Source organism: Kryptolebias marmoratus, linkage group LG14 (genome assembly GCF_001649575.2).
Source record: "Kryptolebias marmoratus isolate JLee-2015 linkage group LG14, ASM164957v2, whole genome shotgun sequence".
NCBI lineage: Eukaryota > Metazoa > Chordata > Actinopteri > Cyprinodontiformes > Rivulidae > Kryptolebias > Kryptolebias marmoratus.
This window is the reverse complement of record NC_051443.1, coordinates 15529831-15546672: the sequence shown is the minus strand read 5'-3', so window position 1 is coordinate 15546672 and position 16842 is coordinate 15529831. Positions and strand designations below refer to the sequence as shown.

General features: G+C 38.8%; 1 protein-coding gene across 6 annotated transcripts in view; it reads left to right on the top strand.

Annotated features, from left to right (window-relative positions):
* znf618 (zinc finger protein 618) overlaps positions 1 to 11757 on the top strand; it is a 32760-nt gene extending 21003 nt beyond the window's left edge. For 3 of the 6 annotated variants that reach the window (XM_017407980.3, XM_017407979.3, XM_017407983.3), the window contains 10 exons: positions 162 to 242; positions 1980 to 2069; positions 2648 to 2737; positions 2886 to 2906; positions 4863 to 4940; positions 7475 to 7522; positions 7681 to 7776; positions 7988 to 8146; positions 8456 to 9555; positions 10311 to 11757. In XM_017407980.3, the coding sequence (XP_017263469.1) occupies positions 162 to 242; positions 1980 to 2069; positions 2648 to 2737; positions 2886 to 2906; positions 4863 to 4940; positions 7475 to 7522; positions 7681 to 7776; positions 7988 to 8146; positions 8456 to 9555; positions 10311 to 10850 (2303 nt within the window). In that variant the 3' untranslated portion in view covers positions 10851 to 11757. The remainder of the gene's footprint in view (positions 1 to 161; positions 243 to 1979; positions 2070 to 2647; positions 2738 to 2885; positions 2907 to 4862; positions 4941 to 7474; positions 7523 to 7680; positions 7777 to 7987; positions 8147 to 8455; positions 9556 to 10310) is intronic. The other 3 variants (XM_017407981.3, XM_037979588.1, XM_017407982.3) reach the window with 3 other exon arrangements.
* Positions 11758 to 16842: the final 5085 nt, after the last annotated feature.

The window sequence follows — 16842 nt, the reverse complement described above, 5'->3', positions numbered from 1 at the left end:
TGATTTATAGTCTTTGCGCGTGAGCTTCACGTGAGAACAAATGACATTTCCAACGTGAAGTAAGAACATGCACTTCATTAATGTCTGTTTTTTGTGTGCAGGAAACAAATTATGTTTTCCATTGAAAGTACTGAAGTGCTGCTTTCTTTTTTCTCTCTCAGATCCGTATGAGCAGGTGGTGTTACCTGTTGATGGCCTCAAAGAAGAGGAGCCGGTTGAACCCTATCAGAAAATCGGACCAAGTGAGACTGTTTAAATTATTTTTGAAATTCGTTAAGTTAGGGATGTAATGGTGCTCAAAGTGCATACTTCAGTATGTACCTGTGTCTTGCAGTAATGGTTTGGTATAACTTTAGTTTAGGGGTTGGCACCAAAAATATAACAAACACCATTATTTAAACGTTGTTACTCTCAAGAATAGAATTGACAAAACTGAAATTCCTGCATTTCTTATTTATTTTTTTTGCTATTTTTCAGTCATTTTTAGTCCTGTCCTGATCAAATATTTGTGCTTGTGTGCGCATTTCTAGATGACTTTTTTAAGTCTTCTGCTTTGCTTCCGTCTCTCGTTGTATGAGTAGGTTCATTTGCAGAATGGGGTTAAGAAGCTAAGGTTTGTGATAGGATTAACACTGGAGCATTTTACAAAATGGTGGCCACCGCAAGTTGAGTCAGCTTTAAAAATAATAAAAACCAAATGTCAGTTAATGTAAAAGTTATCTTGTTAATTCACTGCTGACTATTGTATCCATAGAATGATCTTTTAATTGATAACAGCCCTGACACTCTGTTCGTTTAAGTAGCACATGAAAACATTTGTTTAGCATCCACACTGCCGGATGTGGATATGAGTATCCCAGAGCACCTCTGAATGTTGCCTGAGTGATCTGTCAGAGCACTGTGTGCATCCAGGCTTATCCTGCTGTCACATTATAGCTGATTATAGCTAACCAATGTATGTGAATGTGTTTAGCTCTTTCTGAGTGAGAATTTGTCAACATAAATAGATACATTTTTGGTTGAAACAGGAAACTTAAATGACTAAATTTTATTACACGTCATTTGTTGCTTACCAAACTATACCCCTCGTTTAAAGCTGGTCATAAAATGTATTTTAAAAGGTTATTTGAAAGGGGAACAAACATGCCAAAATGAAGAAACATCCCAATACTCTGTATGTTAGTCTTAAATCTATAGCTGCTTTTTTTGTTTTAATAGTAAAGAATCTGATTAGATAGCAGTGATTTTGACGCATTTAGCTAAAATTAGTACATTTGTTTTAACCTTATCTGTTTTTAATTTACCTTTCAGTTAGTTTCAGACATCACTGTTAGACATTTAAGTTGTGATATCCTGTATGTTTTGTGGGCACAAAAGCTCCCAGTGCAGCTGGAGCCCACATGTGTCCGGTTCAAAGTATTAAACTCAGTTTCAACGAAAGAACTTAAGTCATGTTGATGTCATGTCAGACTGCTAACATTAAATATCTGAGCTAAATACATGTCAGCGAGGATTTAGAGCACAAGTCCAAAAGTCCTCTTTCGCAGGGGAAAAAGCGCTCGCCCAGATTCACAGAGACCAGGGGTTCAACAGCTGGAAGCTTGTGTCCCTTCAAACACAGTGGGAAGTGTTTGCAGGTGGGAAGCCTGGACTTGTCTTTGCACTAATCCTTCCCTCTTATTTGGGGAGTGATGTTTCGACACTGTGTAGGGAGACCTCTGTCTCAGGCACTGCTGAGCATTAATTCAGTTGAGAAAACTCACAATCAGAACCACCAGCCTCCTTCCTTATCTCAAATCAAACCTCTTATTTTCCACTTCTTCCTAATGACACAAGACATGATTAACGGAATGATTCTGTTCGTCATTGTAATTGACAACTAATCCAATCAGCTCGATCTCAGCTGAGATGTTTGTTTCATCGCCAACGTAGATTCTGTTGAAAAACAATGGCGTGTTTGTTTGTATTCCTGTCTCCAGAAACAGGAAGCTATGTTTGCGAGTTCTGTGGGAAACAGTACAAGTACTTCAACCCGTACCAGGAGCACGTTGCTCTGCACACACCAATGGGTGAGTCTGACTGCAGCTACTGCAGGGTGTTCATTCAGGTGTTTTTTTTTTATGGAAAAACCACAGATATGACACAGAGCTTTTGTTACATCCATATCTGAACACTTTAACTTTGTAACATATGCATTATGGATTTATTTTTTCTTTTTTTGAAAAGTGACTCACACATTGATATTAAAAGTTGGATATAAAGAAAACAATTTACATTTTGTTGCTCTTCCTCTGCCTTTTTTTTTAAAACTTGAAATCTTTGGAGCATAGACTTTATTAATATAAACAGCTTTTTTTCTTATTTTTTTAATTAGATACATTTTTTTATGTGACTCACTCATACAGTCCTGGCTAGGTCATCCTCTATAGAAAAAGGTTTAACACTTGGTGAAATGATCCATTTTGCACCTAAAAAACAACTTTATCCCCAAACCTACTTCTGATTGACAGAATGAGAAAAGTGGCCAAAACTTCTGAATCTGCCTTTGCTGTCACTGGTATAATATGCACCCTCACAGAATCAGGGTGTATGGATGTGAAGTTTTACTCTGGTGTGTATCTGACTCTTAATATCTCTTTCAATAAAGGTTCATTTGATTTAAAGACCTCTCGGGCACAAGAATGTGGCAGTATAGACATGAGTAAATTTGGCCACAGCCAAGCTGGTAAAATAAAGAGTAAGTATAATTTTATTCTCACAATTTTTTTTTCCATTGTTGCAAAGATTTGTAATTGAAATACTTAAAACAGACCCAATTAGTTGTGCTGTTTGTGAAAGATTGCTAAAAGCTGATGCCTTTGTTTGTGTTTTTTTTTTTGTTGCAGGTCCGAATAAAGCATTGAACAGTGAGTTATTGTTTTTTTTACTTACATAAAATCTTTGATGACACAAATGAGCTAAAGTAGTATTACTTCTCACAGATACTGTAATGGTGTTGATTTCCTGTAGGAACAACACATGTCAGTGTCTCCCAAATATTTCACTACGATGTGTTCTTATAGCTGAGGTGTTGAATGTTGGAGGAAGGTACAAAAATGAGAGGGATCTTTGACAAAGCGAAAACTTTAAAGACTTGAAAACTGAGCTGCAGTATCTGTTCTATTTAATTCGGTTCACAACAAATTCCATGGAAACTATTCACTATAATCAGATTTTTAAACAAACGATTCAACCAAAGTTCAGTTCAAATCAAATCCAGTGTTGTTCTTGGAATTGACTCCTGTTGAAATTGAGCATAAATAGAACTTTATAAAGAAGACAAAGAATTGACTTACTGCACGATTTAAATTCATGTTGTTATTTTTTTAAATTTCCGTTTGAAATGTTGATATCTGTGGTTACCCTCAGGACCACTGAAATGTAGCTGATCAGATTTACTTGGTATTGGTTCTGCTAAATGTGAGGTTAGATATGGCAACCTCACAGTAATGTTAAGGTTCCACTCTAAAGGTGTAATAGAAATACTTAAAACAATATTTTACTGTGGGTCCACTTAATATAAGTCAGGTTTTGGGTTAATGCTTTAAACTATTAATCTTTGGTGCATATTTATTGTATCAAGTACTTACTCTTATTCTAACTAACTACAATTAATTAAAACTCAAAATCTTAAAAGTAGATAACTAAAAGAGAAAATTCAAATATATTTAGTTGAGGTTTTGTGGAAAGACCATTAACGTTTAGTAACAACCTTAGTTTTGAGAGACAGTTTAATTTGGACTGGATTGACGAGCCAACGGCTAGTCTGAGCGAAGCCAAGACCAACATGGATTGCTGCTGTCATAAAACAACTCCATGCTGAAAATTCATAGTGTCTCAGGGAAACTCAGCTTTGTAAACCTGAACATGGCTATCAGTTTTGCATTGCAGTTATTCCAGCAGAAATATTACGATATGCCTTCTGGAAGTGCCCCAGGCTACAGTGGAAGTGTTACAACTTGCTCTTCCAGCCTCTATTTGCACTTGCAAATAACCATAGAAATCATGTAAATAACTATGTAACACAAAACTGACAGTGATAAAAAATGATTTTCAAATAGCATTTGCATAAACAGTTATGGACCCTTTTGAAATTGGAGCCGTTTAAAATGGCAGCAACCTGCTTTGGTCTCGACCCCACTCAGACTAGCTGTTAACTAGTTAATTTCGCCAGATTTATAAGGTGTTAAAAGAGCTGTCTACAACAGTTAAGATATTAAATTTTAATAACCTTTCCAAGGAAAGCGACTTCAAAAATCTAAACTCTCGCTTTAGGCTCCTGCTAGATGTTAGGTTTATTAAACAGGTACTGTATTTTGCCAGAAGATTTAACAAGACAGAAAGAAAGAAGGGGGAAAAAAAAGTTAAACCAAGTAGACTTAAAATAACATAATAGTCATTTGCAATTTTTATCTGTCAAAAAATGGACATTTTCTCTCAAATGTGGATTTTTTGTGGCTCAAGCCCCCACCCACCCTAATACCATCCCCCACCCTCCACTCCAACCCATCTTTCTGCTAAGAAGCACTCAGCCTATTTAAAGCATGGCACACACTCGCATCCTCGAAGTGGGTCAAAAAGATGGAATGAAGAGGAGGAATTAAACCCATATTTAAATATAATATGACCATTTGGATCCTTTTTCAAGGCTGCTTCCTGTGATGGGTTTGAATGCTGCGAATTAAGATTAAATTAAATGGCATGCCATTAATTTTGCATCATTTTAAGATTTGTATGTGCTTGTCGCTTGAATTTAAATTATCAAAGCCCTTTATTTTTTATGAGCTTGCCACTCATTGTTTGTCCTCTATTTTCCATAACAGACAGCCCATTTAGGCGGAAATTGGAGAGTGCAATTCAGTCTAGTCTGGTTGACACAAACAGTTCGCAGAACTCAAGCGGTAAGCTCTTAGTCACTTGTTTTGTTAATTTGTGCCCATTTGCATGAAAATATATCGTAATGTATTTCTGTTTAAAGTTTGAAAAGTGTGTTTTTGTCTGACATTGTTTTGCTATTCATGCATGGGCTGAAAATTGAGATGGAGGGGGTGTATAGAGGTTTGAGTGACCTACCTTGCATCAACTGTTACTATATAAAACCCAATTCTGGGAGCTGAATTATTATTATTCCTCTCCATACTCAGATCATGAAACTAGAGACCTTGTTCAATCTCATGTTTAGCTTTGATAACAGCTACGATGCATCATCCCAGATACTCAAAAAGAAATTTGTGCAGCCCTGTTTTCCAAAAAAAAAAAAAAAAAGTTGGGATTCAATGCGAAATGTAAACAAAAACAGAATGCACTGATTTACAAATCTGTCTTTAGTTTAAAATGGTACAAAAACAACATTCAATAGTGAAACTGAGAAATGTTTTCTTTAAACGTTTGCTCATTTAAAATTAGATGCTGACCACTTGTTTAAAAATAAGCATGAGAGGGCATATTTGCTACTGTGTTGCGTCACCTCTTCTTTCAACAATACTTCGAGTGTTTAGGAGCTGAGGGCAAACAACTGTCGAGGTTTGAGTGATAAAATATTTTTAGGCATGCTCAGTATTAGATTTCAGCTGCTTAACAGTGTCAAGCCTTTTTTTAATATGTATTTTATTTTGTAAGGCTCCATAGTTTCTCTGAGTGAAGGACAGATCTGAACGTTTTACAAGTTTACAGCAGCACCAAGAAACTTAATTTAACGAGCCATCTTGTTGTAAAATGTGCTCAGATCAAGGTTCTTGAAAGAGAAAATAATAATAATAAAAGGTGTTTGGATGGGAATGTATATTGCACCTAGACTTTAAATATAGTTGAGCATTAATGCCACCTTGGAGAGGTGGAGGTGTGCACTTGATTTGTGACAAAAGGGTGGCAGCAAAGGTCAAAGGAAAGGTTTACAAGACAGTGAAGAGAGCAGCCATGTTGTATGGTTTGGAAACAGAACTGGAAGGGACAGAACTGAAGATGTTGAGGTTCTCCTTGGGAGGGACGAGGATGGACAGGATGAGGAATGAGGTCATCAGAGGTCCAGCACAGGTTGAAGGACTGGGAGATAAAGTTGGAGGCCAGACTGAGATGGTTTGGACATGTGCAGAGGAGGGACAGTGGGTATATTGGTAGAAGGATGTTAGAGATGCAGCTGCAAGGAAAAGGACAAAGAGGAGACATATGGATGCAGTTAGAGAGGACATGGAGGTAGTTGGACTGAGGACGCAGAAGACAGAGTTAGATGGAGGAGGATTTCTCGCTGTGGCATCCCCTGAAGAGGGAAAAGAAGAAGATTAATGACACCACCAGATGTGCAAGTTTCACATATGTGCATGTACTGTTTTCCAAACAGTCCAACTTGTAGGGTTTCTCTCCTCATCAGCAGCACTCGTAACCCCTTGGAGTCTCACCAAAAACTTTCCAAGAACTTGAATTGACGAACAAAAACAAGCTATACTTACAATTTGTCTTCATTCTTTGTGAGTCTTAAAAAAAAGACAAAGTGGTGGGTTTGTTTCTGTAAGTTACGTTTCATTAACAAAGATGGACTATTAGGCGGTTGTTTAAACCGTCACCCGTGAACTTTCTTCCTTCAAGTTTAGAAGTCTCTAAATAATCTTGGCAGCTGTGATCACACCAATTCTAGCAGATGTGTCTTCAAACAGGCAAAAGATGAGGAGCTGAGAAACATACCGAACCATACTGGGAACTCTGGATCTTCACAGCTGACTGATGGAATCAGTGGTTTCACTAAAGAAAATTCTGGAAAGTTCCCGTTACGGGTTTACACGTCATTGAGTTTAAGGTGCAGTTAGGGAAAATGTATTTAAAGCTGAGAAATTATTCTGATGAGCATAAACAGCATAGCAGAAGGCTTGGCTATTTGTTTAAGGTTTTCTGTGTAATTTGTCTGGGCGTTGTTTACTGATTTAAAATGAGCTGAAAACAAAAATGATGCATGACACGATTTAACAGAATTTATCACAGTAAGCAGTAATATCCATACAAATAATCTGAAAGCTCTCAAGAACATAACCATACAGGCCGAATGACGTTGACCACTTCCTTAACTTTTTATTTCTTTTAGACTCAAAAGTTTTATTTGAAATATGTGACGTTTGCAGCTGGGTTTTCAGGAGCTTTAGATTTAAACTACCTTTGCAAAGTTCAAAGCTGTTTTTGGTGAGGCTGAAACCAGCCCTTGTGGCATTCAGGACGAAGGCCTTTTTATGTTTTATTAGAGTGCACTTGTGACTTGCTCTAAGTAAAACATTTACAGTGATCTGTTATTTGATGCTCCGGTTTGTAAATAAATGCTCTTGCCAATTATTTCTGCACAAATAAGACCAATAAAAGCAGAGATGCTCTGGTTTAATAAAGAAGAGGAGGGAGTGATGCAGAGCGGCTCAGTGTGTCTGTACTCTTAAATTCTGCCCTGTTGTCCTTTCAGCAGGAACTCCAAGCCCTCTGGTGGCCAGCTCCTTCTCTACAGTGCAGAGTAAGTCCTGGCCCTCCTTCCTGTGTAAAAACAACACATTAGAAAGAAATGCAGCCTTTTTCTCTTTTTACCTGCTTCCTTATGTGCAGTTCATAGATGCATTGTTTTTTCATTACTCTTCTGACAAAGAATCAGCAGTCTTTTATTTTTCCATCCAGAGCCCTACACTTGTGGTGCCTGTGGCATCCAGTTCCAGTTCTATAACAACCTGCTGGAGCACATGCAGTCGCATGCTGGTGAGTCCACAATGGCAGGTGAGCATTTAGGCTAACAAGAAAATGTGAGAAGTAACTTGGAAATCAATTCACATTAAACTTGTAGACTTACACAGCTGTTAAGAAGGCCAAATAAAGCATTGTATTGTTTTGGTTTATGGTTTCTTTTTTTTTTTCCTTTTTTTATACATTTTTCTCTACTGCCATTCCTTAACGTAAACTTTTTGCATCTCTGCCTGCTTCTCCCCAGCTGATAGTGAGAACCACACCAAAGGGGACTCTCCCAAAACCTCTTCAGCCTCGGGTCCTCAAGAGCAGCTGTGGAGAGGGTCCCAGACTCAGGCCCACCCCTCAGTTAAAATACAAATCCAGCCTCAAAGTATCTCTCAGAGAAATCATACTCTCAGCCGTAAGTACTGCAGCCTCATTAAGTCTTGTGGTTTAGAGGCACAGCATGTAACTGCGATATCCTCATTAAAGCCTCTCTTTTTCTCTTTTTGTTTATATTTTCATTGTATAGGTGTAACATAAGGTCCAAACTATAAAAAAAATTTGTTTTTGTGACAACTGAGTTGTTTTTAACAAGTTTAATAGTGCCACGAATAGCTGAAATATGATACTTTGAGCTTTCTGCCTCTAAAAATCTGAACACTAATGATTCCTTTCATGTTTTCTTTCCTTGCCTGTCAAATAATCCGTCTTTCATCTGTCCTGTCAGAGAATAATGGGCTACCTGAGAAGGAGCGACAGCAGGTGGCTGAGCGCCTATTACGGGTAATGTGCTCTGATCTGAGCATGCTAAATGTGCTTAACAGCAAGGACTTCCTAAAGTTGGCTCAGACCCTTGTGGATACAGGTGCTCGTCATGGTGCCTACTCCACCCGCGATGCTCTTGGCAACATGAGTGCCTTGGCACTGCGCCAGCTTCCCCGCATGTATAACCAGGTGAAAGTAAAAGTCACGTGTGCTCTGGGCTCCAATGCCTCGCTTGGCATTGCTGTAACCTGCCACTCCCAGACGTCTGGGCCCGATGCCTGCTACGTCCTGACAGCCTACCAGGTGGAGGGGTCCAGACTCAAACGCTACGTCCTCGGCGTAAGGGAAGCCGAGCTGAGGGAGGGGCCTGAGCAGATTCACCACTGGGTGCAGAATGTGCTGTCTGAGTTTGTCATGTCAGACATTCGAACTGTTTATGTCTCCGAGCCACGGCTGTGGGCTGCAGGGTTTGCAGGATCACCCCTGGGCGGTGGCGGTCGGGGCCGGATATGTTTGAGATGTGCAGGTTGTTCACTCGAAGCAGTCGTTCAGGCTGTTCTCGGAAAGCGCAGCCTCCAGGCTCGAGGGCTTCACGAGTTAGCCGAGCTCCTTGCAACGTGCAGAGATATCGCCTCCTCAACCACACTGGCTCTTCGTGAAGAACAGTGCTTCAGCACATCCTCAAGCACAACTGAGGAAGGCGCACAACTCCCCCCTGCACAATGCCCCACACCTCCTTGCTGGGACCGTATGGCTGAATCACTCCTTCAGGTTCACGCTCACTTCGAACACATTTGTGAGGCCTATGGCCGCAGCAAGGCTACAGCCCCTCTTCTTCAAGGGCTCAACAAACATCTGTTGGGCACTCTGGCTTGTCTGCTGGCACCTCTGCGCCTGGCTGCTCTGGAGCTAAGCAGCCAGAGGAGACCGACCTTACAGCAGGTGCTGCCTGTCTACCTGCGTTTGGAGAAGTTTTTCACATCTAAAGCAGGGGAGGCTGGAACCGGCACAGCTAGCAAACTCTGCCACTATTTCCTCGAAGCACTTAAAGAAAACTTTAAGGTACTGAAGTAATATTGTTCTCTTTCTTTTTCTTGATGACCTAGTTTACTTCAAAAATATTTTTTGATGATTATGTAAATTCTAATGCCTAATTTCAATTTTATTTTCAACAAAACCCTATTTATCTTATCACATGATTCTACTACTTCTACTATTGTGTTGGTTAGTAATTTGTGTGGTAAAAAGAGCAGGAATGATCTCAGTAGGGTATTAGAAAGGAGGTGGTGGAGAAGGGTATAAAACTGCAATTCTGCATCCTGATCGTACCTTACCTTGACTGGATAGTCCTGTTTTATTTTGACCAAGTAATTTGTTAGTATTTCTAAAAAGAAAAACAAAATCTGTGATTTTTCTGTGTAGCCTGCTTTGTTAAACAGGACACCACTTAGACAACCAGGACTTAAAATGAAAAGACCCTCACCTCAAAAACGTTTAAAAAGCTGCACTTACAGTAAATATTATTATTATTAAGGGTGGCAATGTAGTTACTAAACATCAGAAACACTGGGCAGGTGAAGACTGAGAGACTTGTAGTAGCTCCTAAACAGTTTTTAGAGCAGAACTTAAATACTGAAATGTGTTAAAGTGTAAAAATGTAAATAGGAGAGAGAATTAAATGAATATTTAGAGATAGGAGGTGCCAGCAGTGCACAAAGTAGACTGAAAACATATTTAATGAAAAGTAAAAACATAAATTGTTAAATGGATTGGAAACACTTGCACATGTAATATTTTCTGAAATATTTTGTGTCCAGGTTGAAAGAGCCCACCAGGTTGCCATGGTTCTGGACCCGCAGCTCAAACTGCGTTCAGTGCCGGCCTACCAGCACGAAGACATCATTTCCCGTGCGTGCGAAATGGCTGCTGAAAGCAGGGATGGAGGTATGAGTGGTGGTGGAGTTTCAGGTGGAGAGGAGCGGGATGCAGACGGCCCTTCTGCCCCTAAAGTAAGCCGCATGGAGGGAAGTGGAAACAACGGCGGCCCCTCGAGGGGCACCTGCACGGTGTCTAGTAACGATGAGGGTCAGGGCCAAGTTAGACAAGAGATTTTCCAATACCTGGCTGAGCCTTTGGTCCAAGGCACACCGGATCTCTTCCAGTATTGGAGCTCAACGGTCGCTGAGAAGTTCCCCAGGCTTGCTCGCTTGGCTCTGTGGCTCCTTGCAGTTCCTGCTGTGGGCATACGCAGCGAGTGTGTGACTGTGTGCGAGCAGAGCCTGGCCATGAAGAGGAGGCAGCAAGTCACTGCTGAAGAGATGAACAAACTCATTTTCCTTCGCTCTAATATGGGTTAGAAGAAAAAACCCAACATACTCTAATCAACCAAACTTTCACCCAACCAATGACTCAAGACATTTATTTATATACTGTAGGGTTAGACAAATTGTAAACATCAGTGTCCAGGAACATTTAGTAGTTCTCAAAGCAGATATTTACAGAAAAAAAACCCTCACTTTCAAAGGTTGCAAACACAATATGACTAATTACATATTTTGTGTGAAGACTGGACTGATGTAAAATGCAGCGAATGAAGAGCAGGGGAAAAACGGTAACTCTCAAATTACAAAGTTGTGTTTGGTACACTGTCCGTGTAGGCAGAGTTTCATCTGGTCCCAACCAGTGAACTGAATCACTCCAGTCTAATGATTAAACTGCTACAAGGCTTCAGTGCTGTTATCCTCACTGGTTGGCAACATTTTCAGGTATAGTCAGCTTTCACTGCTTAAATCTACTGTCACACCTCTGGAAACTAACCTGCTTTATCAGAATTGTTCAATAAGGACCTAAAGGCGAACTACTGTAGCATTTGCAGTACATTATTATTTTTATTGGTGTATGACAAACAAATTACGGAGTGAAGCATTACTGCGAATTGCACCTCTGACAATAAAGGGAACTAGGTTTATAATTTACTTACACAAATCACTGAAAAGGAACTATTTCACTATATTCAGCCGTTAACAATGGGCAGATAATTTGATGGTTACATTAGTGGCCATAAAATGTAGCGTTGAATGATTTGCATGCACTGCATGCAAATTTTCAATTTAAAATGCTTAAAGGTAACTCATTTTACATTTGGAATATTGTGATGCTTTTCTTTTATATTAGCAATTGTGAAAAAAAAAAATCATCGAATATTTTCTTTACTTGATATTCAAGTCAAACTAGACTTGCACAGAAGAGCTGACATTAAATCAATCAAATTTAGCTTTTGATTTTAGTGCTGTTGTTCCATGTACAAAGAAGAAAGCATCAAATTGTTTGTGGCTAACATTTCTTTACTGAAATCCTTAAGTCTTACATTGCACTCCCCCCCAAATAAATACCATTATCAAAAAAAAAACAAGTTCTTACGTCAGAGTATTAAGACGATAAAACCTAGTATGTATTCTAGTTTAGAAAAGATAATATTAATAATAAAGTGAAGGTAAACGTTCTGCGGGCATTGCTTTATGATGGTTTCCAGTGCTGGTATTTCAGGAATGCCCCATCATTCAGCTCTCTGAAAAGAGACACCCATTTTTAAATGTTGAGTAGTGTCAGTGCACTAGGCATGGGCCGGTTACAGGTTTTAAAGTTTACCACGGTGTTAAAAAGTCACGTATCATGCCTCATACGGTTCCTACAGTTTAAATGCCTTAAAAAAAGAGAGATGACACAGGCGTGGTGTACTCCACAAAGAACAGGAATATTCTGACAGCTTCTCCTCCCCCTGATGTTCTCTGGTCAATATGGCGATGTTTAAACATGCCCTTCAAAATAAGAGACACCACAAATATAAAGTGCACAAAGAATACAGCTCCCCATAACGCTGAATCAGTGGGAGCCCTGAGCCTGTTTCTCAGTAATGAGACGGTCCCATCTAGGGCTTCCAGAGACGTTTGTTTTTTACTCATTTTGCTGCTTGTGGGTTTGTTTTTAGCGGTCAGGGATCATGTGACCTAGATAAGCATTCTGACACGCATCAAGAGTGAGTCAGAGAGATGTAGTGGAGAGAATCTGGTCAGTTTTCAAAATAAATGTCATTCAGACTCAGAAAATTTAAAAAAACTGAAATACCGTCAGTTAATTATTCTTTCTCTGTGGCCTGGTACCAAATGACCCACGGACCGGTACCGATCCACGGCCCGGGGTTTTGGGGACCTCTGCTGTATAGTACATATAGTAGTATGTGCGTTTCAGTTTTTGAATAAAAGCAAATAAATTAGGCTTTTTAACTTAGTGTAGGGATGTGTTTTAAGCAAAACCACTTCAAATTCATGTGATAATTTTTATTGAATATTTAATCCCTCTCCCAGTATTTTATCTGTAAAGCTGAGCTCACCCGTGACCATAGTTTCCAATATGTAACTCTTTCAAAATAAACTACCATGGCAGAGAAACGCTGGGAATGCTCAGAGATCTTTTTTTTAGTCGGTTTTCTGCCAAAAAGAAGCACCCAGACTGGAAGCATGACCTTAGGCAATAACTGGACACGTTATTACCAGTTGTGGACGTAAAACAAAATATAAAAAAAGACTGCCGTAGCGGTCGCATTATTTCGTCTAATTCACCCATCGTAACTAGACTTCATCCATTTTAAAACCCCCACCCATCCCTAATACTGTGAAACCGTGGTAACTGCATGGTCAGGTTATCACACCATCAGGATCTCATACTGGCCCATGCTTAGAATGCACTATATATTATATTTAAATGTTTTGCCCGTCCATAAACAGCAGTACTGTTATTTCTCATGAACTTGGTAAGCTTGTTTGCAAGACTTGACTCGTATTTTTTTGAGCGCGTATGTGCATTTTGTATTTATTTTTTCACGCCCGGTTAGAAAACATCTGCTCATAGGAAACGTTACTACTTTATTTATTGTTGCTTTCTAGTTTATCATTCGAGTACAAACATTGTCTTCCTTATGTAAGCTATAGATTTCCATTTTCAAGGCAATAAGCTTTATCACAGCAAACGGCTCCCAAGTTTCTCTGACTGTTCTCACGACACTCCTAGAGTTAATTATCAACTGCGAATTGTCGAACGTTTGTCAAATCAATAGGGTTTTCTCAGGAATGAGCACATCCGAGCAGGCACCGCCACTTTTCCTCACTGTACCGAAAAGAAAGCAAAACTGTGACCTCGTTGCTGAGGTGAATACTTAACCATGGCATTTTGAGGAAACTTCCATCCCAAATACGGTTGGTGCCATTTGGGAAGAAAAGACGAAACACTGAGGAATTTTTGTTGTTGTTGTTGTTCTTGACCAGTTGATTCACTAAAGTTATCTCATGCATACTCAAAGCAAAGTCAAGTAATCTTTTTTTTCCTATATATTTATATATATTCATATTTTGGTAAACATCTACCTGTAATACCTCCTAAAATGGCTTAGAAGAATGAAAGCTCTGCTGTTTGTTTGCTGCCTTGGGGATTAACTAGTCAATCACTAGTTTGTTATCTCAGTTTTTGGGCCTTAAGTCTCTTCCGTGTGCTCATCTTAAACCCTTCAGTCATCATGCCTTTTTACTGTACGTTAATGGCCTTCTTTTAAACATTTTTTAAATGATTTTGCTTTTTTAATCCCCTTTTCACGTAGGCTTGCAGGGACTTGATAGCTGAGAGTTGGAAACAGTGACCTCTGGTGGCCACACGACTACTTTTTAAACCTTGTGCAACTGTTCTGCTTAAAGTGCGTGCATGCTTTATGGTTCTTTAGTTTCTAAAACAGGTCAGTCATAACTTAACACCAAAACAGAAATCCACTGTAAAATATATAAAAAATGACTCAATAATATTAAATTTAAGTGTACTGACTTCTATTTGTGTTAACAGAAGGATATGTGGTGTTTTGAGGCTATTTTAAGCTCATAGCTTTTCCATTAAGGCTGCAGTGCAGTTATTTGATTTAACACCATATGTTTTGTTTATTTATTTATGTCCTCCTTCATCCAAAGGCAAACTGTCACTTTTAAAAAATATATTATTTGATAAACAGAGTTACAGAAGTCCCCTTTACCTCATAATTAAGAGTTTATAAAAGTTGTGTTTTCTAGCTTTTGTGTCTGGATAACCCAGTGTCCCAATCATGTTTTTTTTTTTTTAAATAATTTTTTGACACAAGATTTCTCCATTGTTCATCTCGTAGAGGTGCTTTGCAGACGTTTAGAAACACTGACATGCTGTTCTCAGAAGTGACGCCACCTTTCTTACACTGTTACGACTTTCTTTGTACGGCATCACGACAACGACGATCAAAACTGCCACCTGACCCCTCACAGTGATCAGTACTGGAGCTGAAACTTTGTCCGTTTTCGAGGCTCGAAGGCGCGGCGGTTGTGTTCGAAGTGAATGTAAACTGTACAAAAAACAAGGAACGGGCATCTGTGTGAACCGTAACAGAACCGCTGTAAAGCCAAAATGTATCAGAATACGGTCTGTGTGAAGTTAAGAATCTGTTTGGTCTGCAGAAGTTCCGATTTATCCGCTTTCTTACAAATGATAATTGTCAGTATTTTTAGAAGTGGCAATAAAGGCGTAAAACACTAAAATTTACATTTAAAAAAATATCAGGAGCTCCACATCGCAAGTTGTTTCTCAGCTACTTAACATTTTTGACTAGACTGTAGGCCTTCTTACCTCCAAGCTTACTGTTTCATAAATGCTTTCTCTTCCTCATGGCTTCTTCAGAATATCTTCGTTTTTATATATATTTTGGTAAAAAAGAAGAAAAAAAAAAAGAAAATGATTATAAAGTATATTTAAATTAAAAACAATTCAACTACAGATCCAATGTTTTACCTCAGTACTCAGATACTCAGAAGGCAGTGTTGTTGTTTAATGATTGGGAATCAGTTTGTCGTAGGAAAGGTAGGTTTGGTCAAAGAAATGGTCAAAATACTGTCCATGGGTTGTGGTTTTAACAGGTATCCTCGGTTATACTGATGAAGGGACTTTTCTTACTGTTTTCTTTCAGTTATTAATAGGATATGCTCTGGGACAAATGCCATTGTTGACATAAACATGTCAACTTGATTTTCTTAGAAATAGCATTTTTCTGTTTATCAAATAAGAAGTATATCTAAAATATGCATGCCTTTAATAAGAGTAATGATATATAATGTTATAAACCAGTGTTTCTCATCAGATGGAAATGAATCATATTGACTCTGAGGTGATATTAGGAGCCTCAGAAAGAGTCAGATGACTGAATTTTTACCTTTCGAGGTAGAAGTAGCTGTTCTGATTATTGGTCGGTGTTCATGGCTGCGCGTCGACCATCTTTTGGAGGATGTAAATACGGGAGAACTGCTGTTTTTATGCCACAAGGGGGCACCTTCATTAAAGAGATAAAAGTAGGGAGCACCGATGACATTATACCTCTTTTTTCTACAGTAGCATTTCAAAACGTTTTGATATAATAGAAGAAAACTCAACTTAGATACTAATACTAGGAAACTGAATTCAGCTGTAAATTTTATTTTGTTTTTAGGGTTTTAACTTATTCCGACAATAAAAGTTCAGTTGTAAAGTGTGGTTTATGAATGCGAACATGGAGATCTGTTTATCTAATCTAGTAATTCAGGTTAAGAACTCGGTGTTGCTTTCATCCTATTTTACAGGCATTTCTTTTTATACTCTGCTCAAACGCAAAAGAATAACGTTGCGTTCCATTTCTTTAGTCTTTTTAATCGCACTTTGGCAGCAGTTTCCTGTGTAGATTCAGATCTCAGTTGTCTTATTAGTAAACCTAATTTATACTTTTGTAGCAACACTATTTTTATATAACGGAAAAGAAAAGGTTTGGTCTTTTGTTTCCTTTTTTTGTTGTTGTTGTTTTGTTTTTTTCCTGTGACATATATGACAGCGCTGTTCAATGTTTCTTGAATACATTACCCACTGTAGTATGTTATGTGTGAATAAACTTTAAATCTGTGTCAAACCGGTGAGTGCACTTTGAGTTCATTCAGGAGTTGGCGCATTAGAGAGCCCGGAAAGGACTTAAATTCGTTTAAATTGTCTTTTTAGTTCTTGCACTTCAGTTCAAACTAGGTATGAAGTAAAGTGATCCCTTTTTTTTAAATTAAAGCTTTTTACTTGTTTTTAGTTTGACTTGGAGCTCCCACCCAGAGAGAAATGAAGCAGCTTTTCACAGTTTCTGAGGCAGAAGGCGGGCCTCACACATATGTGGGGGGGAGACAGGTTTTATATAAGAAAAGAGCCACTGAAGGCCGGCATGGGGAGCGAATATGCAGAGGCTGCTCAGAAGTGCATGCAGAGGTTCTTCAAGGGGCTACG